At 39.4% G+C, this 22,447-nt stretch overlaps 2 protein-coding genes and 1 pseudogene across 6 annotated transcripts in view; 2 read left to right on the top strand and 1 right to left on the bottom strand.

Annotated features, from left to right (window-relative positions):
* LOC137979360 (uncharacterized) overlaps positions 1-122 on the top strand; it is a 7,216-nt gene extending 7,094 nt beyond the window's left edge. For all 4 annotated transcript variants that reach the window (XR_011118306.1, XR_011118304.1, XR_011118305.1 and 1 more), the window contains one exon: positions 1-122. This exon is cut by the window's left edge and continues 60 nt beyond it. The gene's annotated coding sequence lies outside the window, so the exon portion shown is untranslated.
* Positions 123-1,782: 1,660 nt separating this feature from the next.
* LOC137980987 (uncharacterized) lies at positions 1,783-2,795 on the bottom strand (annotated as a pseudogene).
* Positions 2,796-8,897: 6,102 nt separating this feature from the next.
* LOC137979542 (kinetochore-associated protein 1-like) overlaps positions 8,898-22,447 on the top strand; it is an 82,162-nt gene continuing 68,612 nt past the window's right edge. The window contains exons 1-10 of one of the 2 annotated variants that reach the window (XM_068826812.1): positions 8,898-9,093; positions 11,015-11,135; positions 13,049-13,109; positions 15,070-15,124; positions 15,606-15,690; positions 15,861-15,944; positions 17,768-17,802; positions 18,248-18,358; positions 20,977-21,067; positions 21,381-21,445. In XM_068826812.1, coding sequence (XP_068682913.1) covers positions 8,965-9,093; positions 11,015-11,135; positions 13,049-13,109; positions 15,070-15,124; positions 15,606-15,690; positions 15,861-15,944; positions 17,768-17,802; positions 18,248-18,358; positions 20,977-21,067; positions 21,381-21,445 — 837 coding nt within the window. In that variant the 5' untranslated portion in view covers positions 8,898-8,964. The remainder of the gene's footprint in view (positions 9,094-11,014; positions 11,136-13,048; positions 13,110-15,069; positions 15,125-15,605; positions 15,691-15,860; positions 15,945-17,767; positions 17,803-18,247; positions 18,359-20,976; positions 21,068-21,380; positions 21,446-22,447) is intronic. The other variant, XM_068826813.1, reaches the window with a different exon arrangement.

Below are 22,447 nucleotides of genomic sequence, written 5' to 3'. Positions count from 1 at the left end.
CACTGGATTGGGCTTACACAATCAGTTACAAATGTGACCCACTCAAGCACAATTATCTTGTATTTGCATGCCTGCCTGATGGAATAATAAAACAAATGCTCCATAACAGTATTGTTTTCTTACTTTTGTCGCCATTTGTTCTTGTCTAGTTTTCTGGTGATGACGTTTTTCCCGTGCGGATCCACTGTTTTGGTCACTAAATGATGAAGTTGTCGTTTCTTCTTCCTCGTTCCTTCTTCGTTCGTTCCTCGTAGTTAGTATCCGTCGTCCTTTGATCGAAAAGACATTAGGGAGCTTAAGAGGCTGTCCACGTAAGAACGGATAAGGCAAATTTCCGCACTTCATCGATTTCCTTGATGTTTTCAGTGATTGTCGACTACCCTATCCCATGTACAAATATCGCATTTACTTTGATCGATTCCATGCTTTTCATTTTTTTAGAGGACTGTTTCCGAGGTGACCTCTGAACTCCACAATTTGCCGTCTGTAACACCTTCGATCTAGCTGTAAATATCGGACACCAGCAAAGCTCTGCTTTCTATTATGGAAAGCAGATTATTTTATATATTTAAGAGTAACTCTTCTTTAATGCATCACAGGTTCAACGATTGAGTCCTACAAAATATTTACTGGGTTATGAATGTTTCAAAATACCTTATCTTGAGCCGAGAATTTTTTTAGGCGGGAGGTACCTGCGTTTGAAAGCTATTTTCTCAGTTGTGAGACGTGATCTAGAGCTAAGACTACTACAGCTGGAAAGTAATTATACAAGGCTAACACATCATAGAATAAAACTTTTGGGCACTCGCTTGCGGGCGCCGTAAAAAGGTTCGTTATTTTCACAATTATTCGGCGCCATTTTGACATCAAAGGAACCGCCGTTCCAACTATTTTTTGATCGCAAGTTTGAGAAACATTCTTCTCTTGAGAAAATATTTATATAGATAATTCAATTACTTCATCCTAAATGCCGTTCAACCTTCAAGATCTTGCATGTACGAAAATTGGCCTGTTTGTGAAGAATAAACAAGAGAAGACAAGGGAGACTCGCCGTCTACATATTCACTTACGCAAATTAGCAACGAAACTGGTGTGGTCTGTTCTTCACCAATACACTTGGGTGCAGAATAATGTTTATGATCAGAATTATGTTCTGAGCTAGTGTGCAGTAGGTTATCGCATTGGGCACAGTGAATCCTTTTTCATGACAACGTAGTGCCGTGTTCTTGGTACGGGCCGGTCGCGCAACAGTCAACAGCCGGGGGCAAAGAGGAAAAAATTATGTTATTTGCATTGATTCCATCGTAAATTTCCATGAAATACCACCTCTTGGCCGGCAATATCACGGTACGTTTAGCTTACTGTAGTTTGCGTCTTTAATTTGAACGTTTACGGCATGTCGGCAAACGAGTCATTTGAGAAAACAGGGCGCGGTCTGGATTAGACGACCCGTGGAAAGTTAAGATGGTGAGTTCGACGAGGTTGAAAGGGTTCAATCAGTACCCAACAAATGGCTTTGCAACTATTAGTCATTCATCAAAAAATGAAAAATACAAAACACACACACACAAGCACAAAAACAGTTCAGTTTGCATAAGTTTTGCCTCCTTATTTCCAGACGATGTAACTTGTTGAGATTTGAATGGACTTACATGCCAGTAGTGCTCTAATTAAAACATTTGCATTCTTGAACAAATGACATCAATAGATCTATCAGCTCCTTTTTTCTGTCTCTTGATTTAAATGGTACTTCATAATGGCGCAAGATATCCTTGAGCAGTGTCACGTTAAATTGATGCAGCTTATATTCTTCGCACACTCGCACAAGTTGAAGGTGTCGTATGAAAGGGGATGCTGCGGCCTCAGTTCCTCTGAGATGTGCTCCATCAGCCGCTGTCGCTCTTCTTCCTCTTCCTCTAGAAAGAGTTCCTTTGAACTTTGCTCACCTTCAGGTGAGGGTGCTTGTTGTCTTCTTCTGTTTGCAGACAGGCGTGAAAAAAACCCTTGCACTTGGCTTTTAGTCAACCACTCTTCTCGCTCAAATAACCTTCTGTTCTGCTCATCTCTTGCCTTCCGCATATCATTGAAAACTTGCTGAGGGTCAGCTTTTAGCCCTGACTGTTCTCCGAGGTCAAACTTTGCCATCAGGTAGTTTTTAACTTTCTCGGGGAATCTAGTTGATCCTGCTCGTTGCTTGGTTAGGGCCCAGCCCATAATAACACAGCTCGTGGTGGGCGCCGGTTCACTTTCACTCTGGTGGACAGGTTCGCAAGGTTCATCTTCAGTGATGTTGACTGTTGTGGTAAATCTCTCTACCCAATCTCTAGGAATCGTATCGTAAAGCGTTTCTGACTGTCTTTCAGCCTCAACGCAGTGATCCCCTACATCTAAATGCGCTTCAAGTTCTGAAAACAGCTGAAAACTCTTCACACACCCAGGCTCCGAACATTCAAAAATTTCAATGTCCGAATTGCCCAAATCGTGATGACGATTGCCTTCATCTGAATCCTCCGCCACAGAATCCCTGCTTTGGTATACACGTGAATTATGAAAAGGGAAAAACTCTTCCTTAACTATGAGACAGGTGTCCCCTTGATTTTTTTTGACCAGCTGGTCGAATGAGATTTCCTTGCCACGCCCAATTCTGTAGGACTTCCACACACCAATAGCTGGACGTTGTGCAGTTTGCTGAAACCATCTATTTTGTTCACTTCTAGGGTTAACTTCGCTTCGTCAACCTCACAAACACCTGCGGAGGTACCCTTCACTGGTCGTTCAGATAGTGCACTTCCCATGTCCCCCGCTGTCAGAATGTCGTGTCCTTCGTCGCAGAAACGGCGGATGCATGTTTTCATAGGGCACAAGATCCGATCACAAACGTCTTTGCCATATTGCGGTTCAGAAACGTCATAGCGACAAACGTCTACACCAACCCGTTCACTAACTCTCCTTGCTGCAGCGATTAGAGAGTTATTATGGTAGCAACCAGCTTCATCTGATCTCAAATAAACTTGGGTGATGTGAGGCTTCTTGGCCTTAAGTTCTCCTAATATGTTTTCTAGAATAGAACACACAGCGAACCAATCCTGTTGGTATGCATCAAACAGATGGGCATATGACTGCATCTCCAGCTTTCCACTGACGTCAAGATCGCCTGTGATCACCGTCGATATGTGCCAACTCAATCCTCTCTTACCGAACCAGTCGGACTGATTTTCTCGATATCTAAGCTACATACATACATCCTTTATTTGTCTTGTAGGTCAATAAAAAAGTGCAGCTAAAAAGCTGATGTGGACCTAGAACTAAAGTGTATCTACAAAATTTAAAAAAATTAAGTTAACGAACTTACGAATCGAATTATTTACAATAAATAAGAAAGAATACAATACCCAGTAAGATAATCGATAGTTAATTGACTATAGTGCTAGTACATTAGTATATGTAATTTTACAATGTCTTTGTTAATTCCCTGCATTCCATTAAATGTTATTTTATCTAAAATGTTGGATTTTGCTTTAAGAGCAGATTTCAAAGAAATAACGTTCGGTTTACTTTTTAAGTACATAGGTAAGTTATTCCAAAGAATTGACGCACGATGACAGAAAGAAGAACGAAGGAAGTCACTTTTAGGGCGTTGCTCGTAAAGTTTCAGATTATCCCTGAGATTTCTCAACGGAGAGTGTTTAGTAAACAGAGAGCTTATCCCAGCCGGAGCTCTGTTGTAGAATGCCTGATAAGATATGGTTTCAATCCTCTTCTTGTAAATGTACGATAATGACTTCCATTTTGTCATTGCCAGGACTTCAGTGCTTAGAGTAGATTCCTTTATGTTAAGAATAAATCTCGCTGCCCTGACATCAATGTCTTCTAGGGTCTGAAGTGATTTTGAAGATCCCCATAGAGCGATTGAATACGTAATACTTGGAATGATACCTTTGAAACAAATTGACTCTAATATGCGATTGTCGAGACCTTTTAAGTGTTTGAGTTTCTTCACTCTTGCTGAAAAACGTTTGCTCAAAGATTTTACATGTGGCGACCAAGATAGTTTGTTGTCGATATGAATCCCTAAACAAGTAGCTTTAGAAACAAAGGACAACTCATTAGGCCCTAAACAAATATTTTGTAAGGGACCGATGAATTTTGATTTAGATAACAACATTAGTTCGGTTTTTGCAGGATGAATAGTCATGAAGTTATCCTTAGCCCATTTGTTTAAATCGGCGATCGCTTTCTGTATCTTAAGTAAGTAAGAACTGCATGAACTGCTGAAGAAACTTCATCGCCCAATCCATTATTATCAGCGCACAATTTGGATTCACGAACAACATGCGCCTTCCAGTGCAAGATATCTGCCTTTGCCAGCTTGAAGTCGTATAGCAGATCTTCTCGTTCTTCATTGCTGTAAGGAATCCACAGGGCACTTTCAATTCTATCTTCGACTTCATCGAATGCGTTTCGAAGGTCTTGGCAGTCACTGCAGCTTTCTGTGTGTTGATGGGAGCATTTCTCTTGGAAGTCAGGATCTTGTTAGTCACTAAGTGCGAACTTGCGACAATGATCAGGGCAAAAGGCTTCCTCAGGGTTGCAATGAACACGAAAATTGGTTTTCAAATAGCGTTTCCCATTCCTTAGCCTTTCCTTGATTTCAGTGCACCATTGCCTGTCCATCCCTCCTTTCTCTAGATCATCGACTATCGATTCAATTTTATGGAAACCTGCAGAGCCATCAGCGGCCGTATTGTCGAGGCCTGGTAAAGACTTTCGCTGCGAAGCTTGTCTTACTTCCAGAATCTTGAAGAGGGTAGTGCGACTTACAGGTTCAAATCTCTCCTCCTGACAGAACTGCATGTACTGACTAATCATTGTAGAACGAGTTACTGTACGGACAACGTTTAGCATCTCCATTGTCTGGTCACTGTCTAGCTTAAGTAACTTAGTTCCGATAAAAGATAAAAGTACGGGTGATTAATAAACTCAACGAAATGATCAACTTTGCTCATATCAATGCGGACACGATGGTATTTCTTCTCCTCAGGAGCCAAGCCTGGACCTATCGCTCTTGCATTACACCGCGCTCTATGTATCTGACGTGTAGACAGTTTTCCAACTGGCGAAATGGCGTTGTCTGCATTTCAGCAGCATGTGCTCGTATGGATGTTCTTGCTTCAGCTTTAGCAACTCTAGAGGATCGAAATATTATCTATTTTGCCGTGAGGTATAGGCGCGGATTTATAAACATGTTAACCGTATTACTAAAGAGGGGCATTAAGGGACCGGTTTATGTAGAGAGAAGGGAAGAGACCAGGGGGTTTAAGGCAATTTTCCATTTGCAAAGAGGGAGGAACTATGTTTGTTTAGCTCTGGGTTGAAGGGGGTCAGTATGTAAATTTTGTAAGAGGACTTCTTAGTGCCATATCGGGAAATGAAAATCATCACAATTCACCAGTTGGGCAGGTCACATTACGGATTTACTGCAGTTAAATAATTATTATAGTACATTTCCTTTAATTTAATCCTTTAATTTCTTCAACATTCCAGAATGGCCTGCTTAACTATTTCTCTGCACGAAAAACTTCTCTTCAAATAATCAGGGTGCGGTTGTGGAAGAACTAATTTGTTTTCAGTATTCAGTATTCCTTATTGGTAAGCACTTTGATTGTCACCATAAACAAACCTTGATTGCAGAAATTCTGGTGTCATATCATTCAAAAAGAATTCAAAAAGGGGTCCACGCAAATTGAGTGATCTTTGCCTTAACTGCTTCCATGGTCTAGGACCTCGAACGCAATAAACATAATCAACAAACCTCTCAGTATCCGCTTCTTCCTGGTTAGACAAGACTTTAGCAGAGCTCTGCCATCCTGTTGCCGCCAGTCGCTCAGCATGCTTCTTACGGCAAGTGGTGCAGATAGCTATGTGTAAATAATAACAACAATGCGTACGATAAATAACAGTAAACTATTCCTGAATGGTAGTAGAAAGACTCAGAAAGGGACAAACTATGCGGAGGAGTTCACACTATGGTACGTGCAGCCCAGCGCTGGTTTTATATTCTCCAATATTGTTTGCCATTCAGGCTAGTAAAAAACGAAAACAACGGAGAATATATAGTTGGTATTGGTTGCTAGACAGTAAAAAGGAGTACATTTTAGTTTTAGATATACACCAATGAAAAACAACAACAGCTGAAGCCTGAAATATCACTGGTATTAGGGCTAAACGGGACTCGCCACAAGAATTAACCGAGGCCAAAGTGTACTTACGTGATCCGACAGCAGTATTTCTTTGAAAAATAAGCTTTATTTCGTCGGCCATTTGGAAGGTAATGACGTGGCTGCCCTTCACACTTGCAATTTTTCCTGTGTGGTCAGGGTATTGGCAGGATCTTGGACCACGCCAAAATCGTCCCAGTAGATGTCTGTGCCTGGGGCAGATGGTCCATCCCTTCAGTTGAGAGCTTGACAAGTGCTGGATTCCCGCTCTTGATGTGATCAGTTTAACCTCTGTAACGTCACTACACTTCGACGAGTGGCAGCCAGCCAAATGGGCAGATATGTCTGCATTGCACTCTGATAGCAAAACATGCGCAAGTTCGTCCCTACTAGACCCACATGGCGTTTTCAATAGTTCGTGGAACGAACAATCTGAGTAGATGGAGGACATTTTAAAGCGAACACCGAAGACTTGTCGATGAAATCTGTTTTGGTTTTGTTTGCAAATCTCTCCCGACAATCATATTCGATTTAATTTAATTAAGATAATTAAAGACACAATTTGTTCGCGAAAACTTTGATAAATTTTCACAACGTACAAGGGTAAAATGGCGTAAACGGAAAAAAAAGCCGATTTTCTTTCAAAATTAAACGTCTGTGGAGATTCTCTATTTATTACCTTACCCTGTATTAATATACATCTCAAGATGTTTGTTTTCCAAGTAATTCCCTTAGAAACTGATAAAAAAAATTTAACAGAATTAGCACGGAACACGGAACTGATGAAATTTTTTTTTTCTTAGCAACCCTAAAAAACCTGGCCATACACATATCAATGAATTTTGTCCTCTCAAAAATGCCCTTCATTTGCGCATAAGTGATTATGTAGACGACGAGTCTCCCTTGTCTTCTCTTGCTTATTCTTCACAAACAGGCCAATTTTCGTACATGCAAGATCTTGAAGGTTGAACGGCATTTAGGATGAAGTAATTGACTTATCTATATAAATATTTTCTCAAGAGAAGGATGTTTCTCAAACTTGCGATCAAAAAATAGTTGGAACGGCGGTTCCTTTGATGTCAAAATAGCGCCGAATAATTGTGAAAATAACGAACCCTTTTACGCAAGCGAGTGCCCAAAAGTTTTATTCTATGATGTGTTAGCCTTGTATAAGTACTTTCCAGCTGTAGTAGTCTTAGCTCTAGATCACATCCCACATCTGAGAAAATAGCTTTCAAACGCAGGTACCTCCCGCCTCAAAAAATTCTCGGCTCAAGATAAGGTATTTTGAAACATTCATAACTCAGTAAATATTTTGTAGAACTCAATCGTTGAACCTGTGATGCATTAAAGAAGAGTTACTCTTAAGTATATAAAATAATCAGCTTTCCATAATAGAAAGCAGAGCTTTGCTGGTGTCCGATATTTACAGCTAGATCGAAGGTGTTACGGACGGCAAATTGTGGAGTTCAGAGGTCACCTCGGAAACAGTCCTCTAAAAAAATGAAAAGCATGGAATTGATCAAAGTAAATGCGATATTTGTACATGGGATAGGGTAGTCGACAATCACTGAAAATATCAAGGAAATCGGTGAAGTGCGGAAATTTGCCTTATCCGTTCTTACGCGGACAGCTTCTTAAGCTCTAAGCAATTTTGAGCCAAGGCAACCGGAAGTTTTCCTCTTTAACTTTTCTTGACACTTCCTCATTTACTTTGCTAAGTATCTTTGCACTATTACAGACGATTAGTTTAAAATATCTGGGAGAGAATACTGTTCTGGGATGTGAAATGTGCACTTCCGGTTTCCGACCGTGACTTAAAAACGGGGCGCTTTTAAGCTTCCTATTAATGATCCGTGGCTCAGGTTGTTGAGCGCCAGGAATGCGGAAGCCGGTAAGGATCACACGTTGTCGCTTCCAAGTTAGGGTTAGGGTAACCCTTGTTACCAGGCGCGTAGGAGGGGGGGTTCGAGGGGTTCGAACGAACCCCCTTTGGTGGTCAATAATGGAGGACTGAAAACACAAACTGTTGGTTTTCAGCTTTTAGCAAATAGTGGAGGGATGGAAAACAAACTTTGAGCGTTGCAGCTTTTAAATTACCCTGCAAGAAAATGCTAAAAGTATCGGGAAAGTATTAAATTGTTAGGAGAATGGGTACAAGTGAAATTCGTTTAGTGTACAAAGCCGGTATGTACGCATGAAGGTATCAAGTTAACAAAACGTCGGAAATGTTGTTGTTATGACTAAAAATACCTGTTATTTTACACCCCATCGAGTCTGAAACATTGACTAGCACAATGCTGAACACAGCATTTCCGGGCCTCTAGATTTCAACATTTTCTGGGGGTCATGCCCCCAGACCCCCCTAGAGGCTCGCGCCTCCGGCGCTCGTATTTAAAAGCCCCTCTTAATAAATATTCCTGTCAATACGAACACCCCTCCAAAAACCTCAGCTACGCGCCTGGTTACCACTTATTCTGGAAACGTCGAAACGTCGTGCCATGTTGTTTTATAACATTTTATCGCAGATTTTTATTGTCAAAGAAGTTTTATTGATTTTTGCTACATCGTGAATTTCAAGTCGTATCCTGGCACGAACCCGCTTAATAATTGATGGTCTGCCTGTGGCTTTTGAAGCGCAAGGTTTACTGGGAAGCTTACCTCACAAGCTTACCTTTCGTGGCGCGAAATAAGAAATTTCACAAAATTTGTACAAGGCGAGTTCTGATCAGTATCATCAGAAACAATGCCATGGGATTCAGTCGAAGTGGGTTTAGCTGGAGGCGAAGAAACTGTGAACTTTGGGCCCAGGAACGAGAGCGGCTCGTCGTTATATCAAGTTGACACTTTGGCGAGCGTATCACCCAGGGAAGATGTAAGTTGGATTCCTTGCATTCAGTTGGGTTTCTTCGCCCGAAAATGTCTCGCACTTTGATCCTGAAAGTTACATAAGATGCCCTTAGAAAAATAAGACGCCTATGTCGAATTTGATTTGTTTATAGTACGAAGGTCTCCTAATTCGACACTGTGAGGAATGAACAGACTTGTCATACCATGCGTATCAACCAACGTAATACATACATTGTACATGTATCTAACTCAACATAACACTTTAGCTTATGAATTACAATTTTTTGGATATTTTACCCACCTTTCTGTATGCGGACTAAAAGTAATTAATGAGTAGTCTCTTTTAATAAATGAATAAATTAAATAAATAAAATTAATTATTTAATACAGTCTTATGTGTTTACCTTATGTCAGTTTAACTTAACTGATTTATTAAATTAATTAATTTTGTCAGGTTTGGAGATATATGTATATATCTATTTGCCAGCGGGGAGGTCTGTATAGTGAAAAACTGTGACTGAGGTCTTGAAAATGCTCCCAGAGGCCGCTCCCGGAACCAATCAGGTTGCAGGATTTGTTAAATTCCGCCCGCTCACGCACTGAGAAAAAAAAATCTTATTGAATGTTTTGGTGTGTAGTATTGCTAAGTATTTTTCGAGTTGTGCTGCATTTGACGAGCCTGCTAGGGCAAGTCAAAATACAAACAACGAGTAGAAATACTCAGCGATACTTCACACCAAAACATCTAATGACCTAGTTATTATCCAACTTTTTTTGCACTAAATTTTTAGCAAATGAATTGTAAACAACCAAGAACGGGCATTACTAAACCACAAAACAGTGAAACACCGAAACAACGAAACAAAGCACCAAAATACCATGTATGACCCCACCATACATTGAGTACTAACCAACAAAGGTTGGATTTGAGATTAAATATAATTTTTGGCCTATTTAGGCCTAAAACATTATTGCTCCTAATTCAGTGAGATTAAGATTAGGATTCAGATTAAGACTGAGATTAGGAACAATAACGTTTTTATTCCTAATTAGGCCTAAAACAATATTTAATCTCAAATCCAACCTTTGTCGGTTAGTATTCAATGTATGGTGGGTCATACATGGTGTTTTAGTGCTTTGTTTCGCTGTTTCAGGCTTTTCGTGTTTCACTGTTTTGTTGTTTTGTAATGTCCACCTGCGTGCAGGTTGCGTGCAGGGCAACGTCAGCAACTAAACTAGATAAACCGGTTCTCTACTGTACAATAACCAAGTGTGCAAATAACTAACTGTACAATATTGTGGAATATTTGTACTTGTCTCATGCATTTTTTGTACAATAACTAATACGGTTGGATAAAAAAATAAATGCATTTATGCTTCTCTTCAAATGGGAATTGAAATGAAGTTTAGCTATGTTTGTATGTTCCTTGCTAGCAGAGGTCTCTCTTCTTTGTGCACTTGCTGGGCTGACGGGTATGGGTAAAGAAACCTCTGCCTGGTTGAAACTCACAGTTACTTAGCGACCGAATCCTTAATGACGATTTTACACATTTTTTCGGTAATTTAAAATAAGTTCACTGGACTGAGTTGATTCTTTAATAGCTTGTTCAATCAACACTTACATGATGATTTGAAGTGACTTTGAATTCGTTATTCACTTAGCTTGTATTATTAAAACTCGCATTCTTGATATCATTTGGCCTTGTTTATTGATAATAATGATAATGACATGACTTTTTTCGGGAATATTGTTTATTTGCGCCCTTGTAGTGCAGTGCCACTATGACACTATGCGGGTGCAAATAAAGAATATTCCCTCAAAAAGTCATGTTATTCCCTTATTATTTGTAGTTTAATATTGCTGTATGGCATGAAGTTATGAAGTTGAAAATACTTTTATTATAATTAATACTGTATTTATAATGATAAAATATTTGATGTGCCAGGTTACCAGTTGCCCCCACGTCTGTGGATCATCCTGTCCTGAAGGGTTTTGTCTTGTGGCATCTTCACAAGTGATATTGTTTAATGCAAGTTGTGTAGATGTTCACGCTTCATTAAAATTTGGTAAGCTGAAATTTTAACCATGCTTCATATACAGAGTACTTTAGCAAATGGTTGGCAAGTACATGTACATGTATATCCAAAAATAATGGCTGTTTTATACTAGAGAAGCATACAAAGGTAAAAGGCAAAGTCTGCATACGAGCCTTTTTTTTAAGTGGCCCATCAGGCGGAAGCTCATCCAGGTTTCAGTAGCATGAAGCGACTAGGAGTATTTCTACTTCCCCCTGGATGGTATGCTAGTCCATGGCAGGGTTACCCCTAGCATTAAATTTGCCGGTACCCATTTATACACATAAAATTATTATTAAATGGCTGTCCCCTAAATGTTCCCTCCATTTAGGCATTGACCCCTGGGAGTGAGACTTAACAGATTTTACTCTGTCTAAAGCCAGGCAATTGTACATGTCAACTGGGGGTGTCCTAGGGCATTTGAGATGTCAATAGGTTGAATTCAGATTATTTTGTCTGGTATAAAGATGGGCACAAGATGCATTATGCATTTCGACAAGTCAGTTGGAGATGCACTAAACTGGATACATACATGTACATTGTATACATGTAGTTTGTTGAGACGCATTATCGTCTTGTGGCCGTCTTTATACTGGTTGAATTTAACACCTGCAGAAAAAATGTTTGCCTACAGTGTAAGTTCATCCCAGGTGGAATATAGACGGACAACATGAGAGACCCATCCTAGGGCATCCAAGGGTACCCGAGGAGTTGATCAGTTAATTTTATGTGTTATGTTCTTTTCTGTGCTTTTTGTTTAATCAACTGTCCTACTTTCAGTTCATTTGTTTTTCTGTGTCAGCCCAACAGTATATTCAGTTTTTTTTCCAGTTACAGTGCCGCTCGGAGATAAGCGAACAACGCAGACGCAAAATTAACGCACGCAATACGTGTATACAGTGTATGCGTTTTTTTTGACGCGTCTAAAATTGCGTATCGTATACGCCTTTGTGCCTTTGTTAGTCATACCCGTAATTTTGCTGTTCCTGTTATTGTTTACGAAAGACAAAAGAATAAATTGCATGACTGCCGACAAGTTGAAAATTTACATACGCATGTACATGTATGTTGCTTTGATTACTATCAATTTCGATCCGCAAATGCTGCCGATGAAAATATCCACAGGGCATTATTTTGAAGTTTAATACCCTTTACGTGCAACAAAGGTCTTGATAGACGAGCGAAATTAAATCAGCAAATTATGCCCCGAAAAAATACTAATGAGCCTTTTTGCGTACATGTATGTGTTGACGCGCATCGGCGTTTTTTTTTTTTGCGTTTTGGGTATGCGTTTTTTGCGTATATTTTGGTTCGCTTATCTCTGAGCTGCACTGTATTATTGTTGTACATGTAAGCTTATTGAGTGTAACATAAATTATGTAATTTTTTTGTCCATTTTGAAGAAGGGTTTATTGGTAAGACTTTCATTTTGACTTATTTAACCCTCTCTTCATTTCGTTCTCTGTTTTTAAGTTTTACACTACAATAATTTCATTGCAGCCATAACTTCTTTTAGGAATTACCAAACTCTGTTGTGTTAAATACAATATTTATTTCTTGACAAAGAAGGATGCAAGATGATATAAAACTTACAATTATAACTTCTAAGGTTCCACCCATGATAACAAAACAGCTGTACCCTGTTGTTGACATGCGTAATGAAATAGCAAGGACCATTATTAAATTATTTTGGTTAGAAAACAAACAACGCCATCTTCTTAAAAATCACGAGCAATATAAAGAAATGTACACGTATAAAGGTCAATTATGGGAAATGCCTGAGCTTTTGAGGTGTGTTCCCAGGTGTTACCACTGCTTTCAAGTGTGTGGGCTTCCACTCTTATCATTGTGATAAATTATTATTGTATGACCACTTATTATCATTTCTTTTCCTATGTTTGCAGAATGTGAGATTGACTGTGTTGCATGGAGTGATGATTCATTGTTTCTTGCCATCGGAGAAAGGTATGTGATGGCATTCGCTATGTTGATCTGTAATCTGTGCTAAAAAGTGCCAATCACCTCGACACAGTTTTCCACTTTATTTATTCTTCGAAACCGTTCCAAGTACATTGTGTTGTTTTTAGAAACTTTTTGTATTGAAAATTCACTTGTTTATTTGCTTTGAAAAACTGAAAAAGTGGTCATACTTTGATCCATAGCCGAGCGATGAAGGGGAATGGGTTCAATACCAGGTTGGTGTCACAAATCAATTTGCATCGTTGTTTTTCAAAGAACCAACAAAATGTAAAGCAGTCTATGACGTCAACCTGGTAGAAACCCCTTCATTGCATGGTTATGGATCAAAGTATAACCACTTTTTCTGTCTTTCAAAGTAAATAAAAAAATGAATTTTCAATCTAAAGTTTCCAAAAACAAGACAATTTGTATTTGGGACACTTGTGAAGAAGACAATGTAAATGTAGTGGAAAACTGTGTTAAGGTGATAGTCACTTTGAAGGCAAATGTAGAGCATACATGTAATTGCATAACTGTATTGTTTGGGGTGAGTTCATTAGTCCCTTCACAATCAGTAGTGGGGTAAGCTTTTTTCCACTTTTCGTAGTGAGGGACCAGGGCTACAACAAGTTGCAAAAATACGTAGTGGAGACATTTCACCCTCTTAGGGCGTTATTATTTTACCTATTATCTCTCACACTGCACCCCCCCTCCCCCCTTTATCGGTGTTGCTAGCAAGACAAAAAAATTGTTGCAAACTTATTAAACAGTCAACATTGAAATGGGGAGAGAGAAAGGGAAGTGAGAAAGCTTTAAATTCTAGATACGGCGGGTATTGAAAGCTAGAAAAAGTTTTTTTTAAATGGAAGCGTCTCAACAATTTTGCAACTTGTTGTAGTGCAGTGGTGAGAGCACTAGCCTTCCACCAATGTGACCCGGGATCGATTCCTAGATTTGACACCATACGATGGTTGAATTTTTTTGGTTCTCAGAGACTCTGCTCGGAGAGGTTTTTCCCCGGGCACTCCTGTTTTATCCTCTCCTCAAAAACCAACATTAATTAAATTAATTAATTTTAATTAATTTTTGATTTGATTTATTCCAATTTCAGTTTGTTTGTAGTCTCCCCAATTAGTGGAGCACTCGTGCTCAGCAAAATAACCTTTAGACTTCAATGAAGTGATTAAAATTACATGTATATTATTATTATTATTATTGAAAGACTAATTTTCATGATAACAGCTGTTGGCATGACTATGACTTTTAATAATATTATACTGTATAACTTTGACAATGCAGAGTGATATGCATCAGGGATTACAGAATTCTCTTGCTAATTTTTTTTGGCTGTTATACAAAGTACAGAGATATGTCCAGGTTTGCACCTAATTAGATGCACGCGGATTTCAATAAGCGTCATGAAGTGTCCCTTTGCTCTTCTCGCCAACTTCAACATCACTTGTGTCTCAGAATACAGACAATTTATGTCACAAAGTGTCCCCCAAATGCCGATCTTTAAGTAAAGATTAACTGCTGCATTTACCCAAAGCTAAAAATAACGCTAACCTTTACCCTTACCTTATTGTTGAAAATAGGTAGCAAATGCTTAGACTTAAGGAGACACTTTGTGTTGGATGTCAAAATCGGGCGTCACTGACTAACTGAGCTTTGCTCCTTCAGATCCTTCTCCTGTTATAGTACTGCATGTATCCTCTGCAATGACTGTGCATTATGCAGACTGTATCTCTCTACATTAATTTTACCAACTAGACCATCAAGCCACCAGGAATTGAGCTATTTGTTTTCTCTCTTAACCTATATCATTGGTTAATCATAAAATCAAAATTTAATCTTGTCCAGGTCTAAAATTTTTGACGCCTCCTTTAGGGAGAACATACTTTGTACTTTGTCAATTTTCACGTACATGTATGTTCTAGAAGCTTACTGTGTCTAATTTTCTTGACAGGTCAGGAACTTTCCATTTTCTTCATGTAGCATCACGACAAATACTTTTTTCTCAGGTGAGTGGAAGACGTAGGTATGTCCAAATGGCATAATACTGTACAGTGTATGTACATGTATCAAATTTGATACATGCTTGTATTATGCTGGCCCTTTCCCCTGAAGTTCTCCCCGAGAATGGCTTACAAGTCATTTGTATGTTTAGTTTTTTAGGAGTGAATAAGAGATTTTGGAAATACACTGTAGGTACATGACTATGCTCTGACACAAGGAATGGGAGACCACAGGCATGTAGAACACTTTACAGATTTCTCTTGAAAAGGAAGGGGTGTCAAATTCATGTTAAATATGAACACAGTGGTACATGTACAACCACAAACAGAGCATCAACCTCTTTGAAAGCTCGTAAAACAACCCACAGCCACTAAAAGGACAAGTGCTGACTGTCATTTTTCCTGATACTCTGACTTATGACCTAGCTAAGTTACAAATTGAAATGACTGTCAAATGATTGATGAAACTGTTTTCTTTCTTTTTCAGGAGCTGGATTTTAATGGGAACTCAAATAGCAGCAACAAGGAACGCACATTCCTCTCTATGATGTTTACAAAGACATACCGTAAAGGTGAAAATAATTTGCAAGGACAGATGTAAAGAGTGTGCACAGCTTATTTGAGTGTATATTTTTGAAGGATAAGGATGCTTGCCTATATTGGATACCAATGGATTTGAACAAACTGACACACCTTGACTCATTTACAGTATTTGTCATTCCTGGTGTTATTTTACCAACAGAAGGCTCTTCCAATTTGGCCATTCTGTCTGCCTCGGGTAACTTTACTGAGTTCTCTAACCTATGTTTGGAGAGGATAAATGATGGTATGTTGTGATATCACACCTATATTATTATGAGTAGATTTTCCTTCATTAACATTGTTTACTATTGAAATGTGCCTTACAATTTACACTGTATGTGCAGTAGGCTAGGCCGTGGGCTTCCTCTATGGGAGTCATTGTGAGCATTTTCAGAGGTTGTCGTAAAAAGCATCTTGGATATGCTTTATGGCTAAATTCACGATCACAAAATCGAGAGAAATCAACCTTTTTTTTTACCACCAGTACGTTTCCATCCCATTATGCTTTACAAGATCCAGTTCCCATGTGGTGAAGTTTCTTACATGTAGGGCTTTACAAAGTCAGGGATCCACATTCGCAGTCGTTCAGTCTTCCCAGATGACTAAAAACCCGTCCGGACGAATATAAGAACTCCAAAGGTCGTCCGTTGGACGAGTGATGTTTTAATAAATATCTTTTCATGAATGCCATCAAATGTTGTAATATAGAATGTACATGTACTTTCGCTCTGACCGCTGCTCATTCAATGGAAACTTCCAGTAAATAGGGAATAAACATGCAGCTTTTCTCAGCAACAGAGCCCTCAAAGTCTCATGCATTGAGCGTGACTCTCGCACATTTCAATGCAATCTCACGCTCATGCCAACACGAGCATTTCTCACGCATTGGCACTCTTTTGGTAGGTAAATATACCTTTTAAGTTTTCAGAATTGCTTATCAATTCTGAATCCATCTTTGACCCTGCTGTACTTTCCATGAAACAATCGCAGGCTCAATTTTCATGTAGCTCACCGCTGGCATGGTTGTTAGTAAGTCGTTTAGAAAAGAGCAAAGCACCTTGTCAGTCACCCTAGTTGGCTACTGTCTTTCTAGCTGGCCAAACAAGAAATGGTTTAGGGTCAGAACTGGTTTGTCTCTAGGGTTTGTCCCTTGCATTCATTAGAGCCCCTGTTTCTTTGATTGCAGTCTGTCTTTCATCAATATTAAGTCCCCCATTCCCCACTATACTGCCTTCAGTGTCTTCAGGGTCTTCTTGTCTATTTTGTGATTCAAACATGACATCAAAATGAGCACGGAGTGGTGGGTTTTACCTCCACCTGGTCCCCATGTTTGCTGCATCATCTGTAATCCTCCTTTTCTCCATTGATTGAAGCAGTTGCATTATCAAAGCTCCTTCTCAGCTCTGGTGAAGTTAGTCCCATTATCGTTAATACCTAGTAGCCACCATTTGGCTGAATGCATTCAAGAAATCTGTGGAAGGTAGTGGGAATGCCATCTCTAGATGAACAACTGTAGTTACTGTTGAAGTAAAAAGACTTTAATGTATCTCTTGGCAGATGCTCTTCTTGTTCGAGACAAACAGTCAAGAGCGTATGTAATATACACAGCACTTGGCAACTGCCGTCGTCTGCATTCCCTAACCTCAACTTCGCGAATGGTGCTATAGTTTGCAATGCTGGTTACCTACTGTATGCCTTCTCTCACACACCTTACATTCTTTATCCCAACTCCTTGCTTGCTTGCATCCATTTATGACCCAGTAATGGTTCTTTACTTTGTGCTAATTTGCACTTGATTGACCCTTGAGACCGCAGCAATTATGTATTTTATTTTCTATTATCTTCCATTGAGCTGCAGTTACTGCATGTAGTTGATTGTAAGGCATGAAGTCAGTAATAATACACTACTGTTGTGTTTTAATTTGCAACTCAGAGCTGCATTCTTGGCTTTCCAGTTTCTGAGCTGGATGACACTGGTTTCCAAGCTACATTTATCTCTTTTTCATTTAGTAATAATACCATTTAATATTACCAATATTACATGTATTTATTTCTCCTTCACCCCAGCCATTGTTGGAGGGAGGCTAGAAGCTGTTTCTGAGGTAAACAGTCTCATTTTTTGTCTAGAGTTTTTTTAAAATCAGACTGTAAAATGTACTTAATGTTGGGCACAAATTAACTGATCTATCAACACGTTTAACTGCCAATCTTTGATTCCAGAGGGAAATTGTTGAACATGTAATGTATGCATGCCCAAACCTTGACAGAGGCAGTTGTAGGGAAGTTGGTTAGTGTGCGGCTTTCTGAACTGCAAGGGTTGCCAGTTTGATCCTCGTCATTTGATTGAAGTCTGTTTCGGCTTTCCTCTGTTCTGTGTTCTGTAAAACAGAGAATCGACCGAGGAAGTGGGGGTGGGGGGGGGGGGGGAAGGGGGGTAAAAAGTGTGCACCGAGGGCCACAAGTTTATCAGCAATTCTAGTTGACCGTCACATGCTACCCTCGTAAAAATAAGGACCTTTACCTTTATTGCCATTTATTTTGTTGCAGCTGAAAGAGATGATCCAAGTGAAGTCTGCAGATGTGAGGGCAGTACACGAAAAGAAGATCGCAGGCTTCACAGTTGGATCAGTTTGGGAAGCTCCAGCTCTCATCACTTATGTAAGCTCTTCTTTGTCAGCTTGATCTCCCAGAAAATCAAAATATTAAGTACCAAAATGTAGAACTTTATGTTCAGCAGCAAACCCTTATAACAGATACAGAGAATTTGTTTTCATGTTCTGTGTGCTGCACTCTTTTATTCTACACATGTGCATGTCTTTTAGTCAACTCATAATTAAGGTGGCTCAAACCAGTTTCAACACTTTTGAGAGTCCTTGTTAATATAAGGATTGACACTACAACACTTTTGTCACGTAACAGCAATGTTATGGTACCAAATTGTGACGTAACAAGTTACCATGGCACCAGGAAAGCCTTGCAAAAACACCCTATATGTTGGGCTTTAGTTACTCATATCTGAAAAACGAACTCGGCGACCCCTATTTTTTATTGCAGAAAAGTGATCATCAAGCCAAGTCGAAACTGCAAAGTGTAAAAAAAATTTGTGGAGCAGATTCAGAGCTACCTTAGATTTTCAAATATTTTAGGTGGCTCTGAATCCGCTGCACAGAATTTTTTTTGCAATTTCCATTGGCATGCTGATTAAATTTCGGGGTCATGTAGTTCGTTTTTGAGATATGAGCAGCTAAAGCCAATATATGAGGTGTTTTTGCAGGGCTTTCCTGTTGGCACAGTAACTTTTTATGTCACACAAATGACAGCAGCTTGTTCAGCAATAATTGGTGTTTGATAATATGGTACCATAACATTTCTGTCAAGTGATTAAAAGTGTTGTATTGTCAATCCTTCTAATAAGAATGTTTCTTTCAAGTGTTGAAACTGGTTTGAGCCACCTTAAAGAGGGTGGGGAGGATATGTTAGAACACAGATACCACAAGCAAAAATAAGGGATTTCTTGGATTTCTTCTCGTCTATGTTCTCAAAAAGAATTGTGCCATGTTACCTCACTAGTACAGCTTAAATGGATTCCTTAGAGTCGTTGGGTATAGCCAACCACACAGTACTGGTCAATTAATGTAAGACATTGGACAATCTTGACTATGCGCTTGATTCTTGATCCTGACACACTGTACGTCCAGAAATGGAAGTAATTTCATACACGCCCAGTTTTGATATCCAACACCAATGTGTCCCTTTAAGTCTAAGCATTTGCTACGTATTTCCAACAATAAGGGTAAAGGTTAGTGTTATTTGTAGCTTCGGTAAATGCAGCCAGCTGTTCATCCTTATCTGAGGAGCAGCATTTGGGGACACTTTGTGACATTAATTGTCTATGTTCCGAGATACAAGTGATGTTCATGTTTGGGAGATTAGAGCAAGGGGACATTATTTTTGTGATGCTTATTGAAATCTGCATGCATCTAATTACTTTATGCATTTCTGGACATACATTGTACTGTAGCTTGATCCTGGATGATTTGAAGAACCGTGGATTGACTTTCAAGGCTCAAGTTATGAGTTCTGAGAATATACGCATAGTACAGAAATTTGAGGAACAAGTTCCTTGCTACATGTATACTAGGTCCTTCTTGGTAAATCCCCACAACTACTACACAAGCCTCCATTCCAGTGTGAGATACAATGTACTTTTGTCAGCTGGTTTCCTGTCAGAGAAACAAGTGTTTCTTTGCTGAGGAAATTGCCATGTGCTAACTTGGGGAGAACTCTACACTGTACATCTATAAGTACCTTAATTGTGTAAACAAAAAGATGAAAGAATAGAAAAACAGAAAAAAAAAAAAAAGATTATGTCTGGCGGGCTTTGCCCACGAGGGTGCTCATTGATGTGACTGTAAACAGTACTGTACAGTGTACATGTATTTCTATGTATCAGTACTGGAGGAAACCCTTTGTCTAGTCGTCCAGGACAAGTAGATTCCTTGCCTGAGCAGTTGAATGTCTTTGACCTCTTCCTGACTGGGCAAGCACCCTTTCAGTCAAGTCAAAAGAAAAAAACAACAAAAACAACAACAACAAAAAAAAAACAACAAAAAAAACCAAACCAAGAAGTTGAACTGGAGACACCCAGGATCAAATTTAACAAGTTGACAGAACAGGTCTTGAACCCAGGATCTCCTTATCTCTAGGCAAGTGTCCCAACGACTGGCCTGCACTGCCTTCTAGCTGTCGGTGGGGTATTATTGGTGTCTAACTAGCGTAAGATGGAGTATTTCTGGTGGTGACTAAAATTTGAGTTAATCACTCACTGAAAAAGTGTTGGTGAAAGTTGTGAATATTTACCTCACAGTGCATTGCTTTGGTGTAATCACTGACTCAAGTCGAATAATATGGTAAATTTATCGATAAAATTTGCTTGTTGGCAACAGAAGCAAAACAGGAAGCCTTCTCCATTGCTCATATGTGAACAGTACTTGCAATTCACCTCCTTGCTAGCCAATCAGTCAATGCGTGAAAAGCATTATTTACTTGTGTGGTATATACTATTAAACTGAACATTTACCATAAATTATGTGTCTAATGCTTTACGTCCTTCAGCAAGAGGAAGCTAGGACACTCTTGGCAGGGGACTAGGGTTTCAAAGGCACCACAGTGACTTAGGTTCATTGTTTCCAAGATTGCACCAGATTCTGCATGTCGGCATCCGATTGGTTTCACTTTACAACAAATGAAATAATTATATTAACAATTTATTAAAGGGTGAAGGAGAGGCAGCCATTGCTGTATGGACATGTCAGGAGAAAAATGGGATTACTCTTACTGACTCTATCAGCTCATACATTCTTGGAGGTTTGTGTAATCTGCATTACATGTAATTTGTATAAATTATTTTCTTGAGTTCCCTTCATGCAGATTTTCCTGTAAGGGCAAAGTGTTTTCAAATCAAACTTATGAAAAAAAGTTACACATAAAGGTACTACTTTGCACAAGTGTAGTAATAATCGCATTGCAGTTTATTGGTAAATCTGTTAACCCTTAGTGCACCATTTCAAATGGTGGAGTTGACGTCCTACTATTTTTTGGTAAAATTCTCTGCACAGGTGTTATCCAACACTATGAGAGTATAAGGCTAACGTTTAAACCATTTGTCTCTTACTTCCAGGATCTGGTGTAGAAAAAGCAAATATATCCAGTAATGGTCACTTTTTAGTTGTTCTGGATGACAAGGTTGGTTGCAAAGAGAAGTCAGGGCTTGAAACACAGGTAGCCCAAGCTCAATATATAACAGTACCTGTACTGTCAAGGATAGTACATGTATGCAAGAGTAGAAAGGATAAGGATTTGTAAGGGGAAATGGTTTTTCTCAAAATTAAAAAAAATGTTTCTGGTTTATAATTTAAAAAAATGCTTTCCTTTCTTCTGTCTAGACTTGTCTTTCTTTGTATCTGGGTCTCATGATATTATCAAAATATCAAGAAGGCTATCAAAATCTCAAGTCTTTGGTAGGGTCAAGTGATATGTGGTGAGGTTGGTATTTTGATATGTCATGATATTATCAAAATACATCTATCAAGAAGGGTATCAAAATCTCAAGTCTTTGCTAAGGTCAAGTGATATGTCTTGAGGTTTGACTGAAGTGTTCTGCGAGACAAACCTACCCAGATAGCAGAACTTACCGAGACTTTAAGTGGTTCATTTGGATTTGTGGGCAGTGTGCCCGGTCTGGGTTGATGAAGCACTTCTGTCATCTTGATATCGGCTGGCGGCCCTGGTGAACTGGTTGGTGATGAATTGCGCATCTTCCAAGGAGTAAGCTTTCAAGCAGCAATCATTGCAAAAAAGTAGATCCTGCAACATCATCCACAAAGCTTGGTCTTGTCGTTTAGTATCTTGAGGTTAAACACACTCTCATCTGTACAGAACCAGATCCTCACACCTCTTTCACGGTCCTTGAAGGCGTTGTGGAGCATGACAGAGAACACAGTGCTGAAGAGTAGGGGGACCATTAGGCAGCCCTGTTTTGTGCTGTTGTTGACTTGACTGGGAACTGGTCAGATATGGCACCATCTTCGACTGCCAGACTGACCATGCCATTGTGGAAGGAGCAAATGATTTGAATGATCTTGCCAGAGCAACCAACCTTCGCAAGGATCTTACATAGCCCTTCTCCCCCAACGGAATCAAATGGCTTCGATGAGATCCTCGAAAACAGCGTAGAGGCCCATATTT

This window comes from Montipora foliosa, chromosome 12 (genome assembly GCF_036669935.1).
Source record: "Montipora foliosa isolate CH-2021 chromosome 12, ASM3666993v2, whole genome shotgun sequence".
Classification (NCBI taxonomy): Eukaryota; Metazoa; Cnidaria; class Anthozoa; order Scleractinia; family Acroporidae; genus Montipora; species Montipora foliosa.
This window is presented reverse-complemented; position numbering and strand designations above follow the sequence as displayed.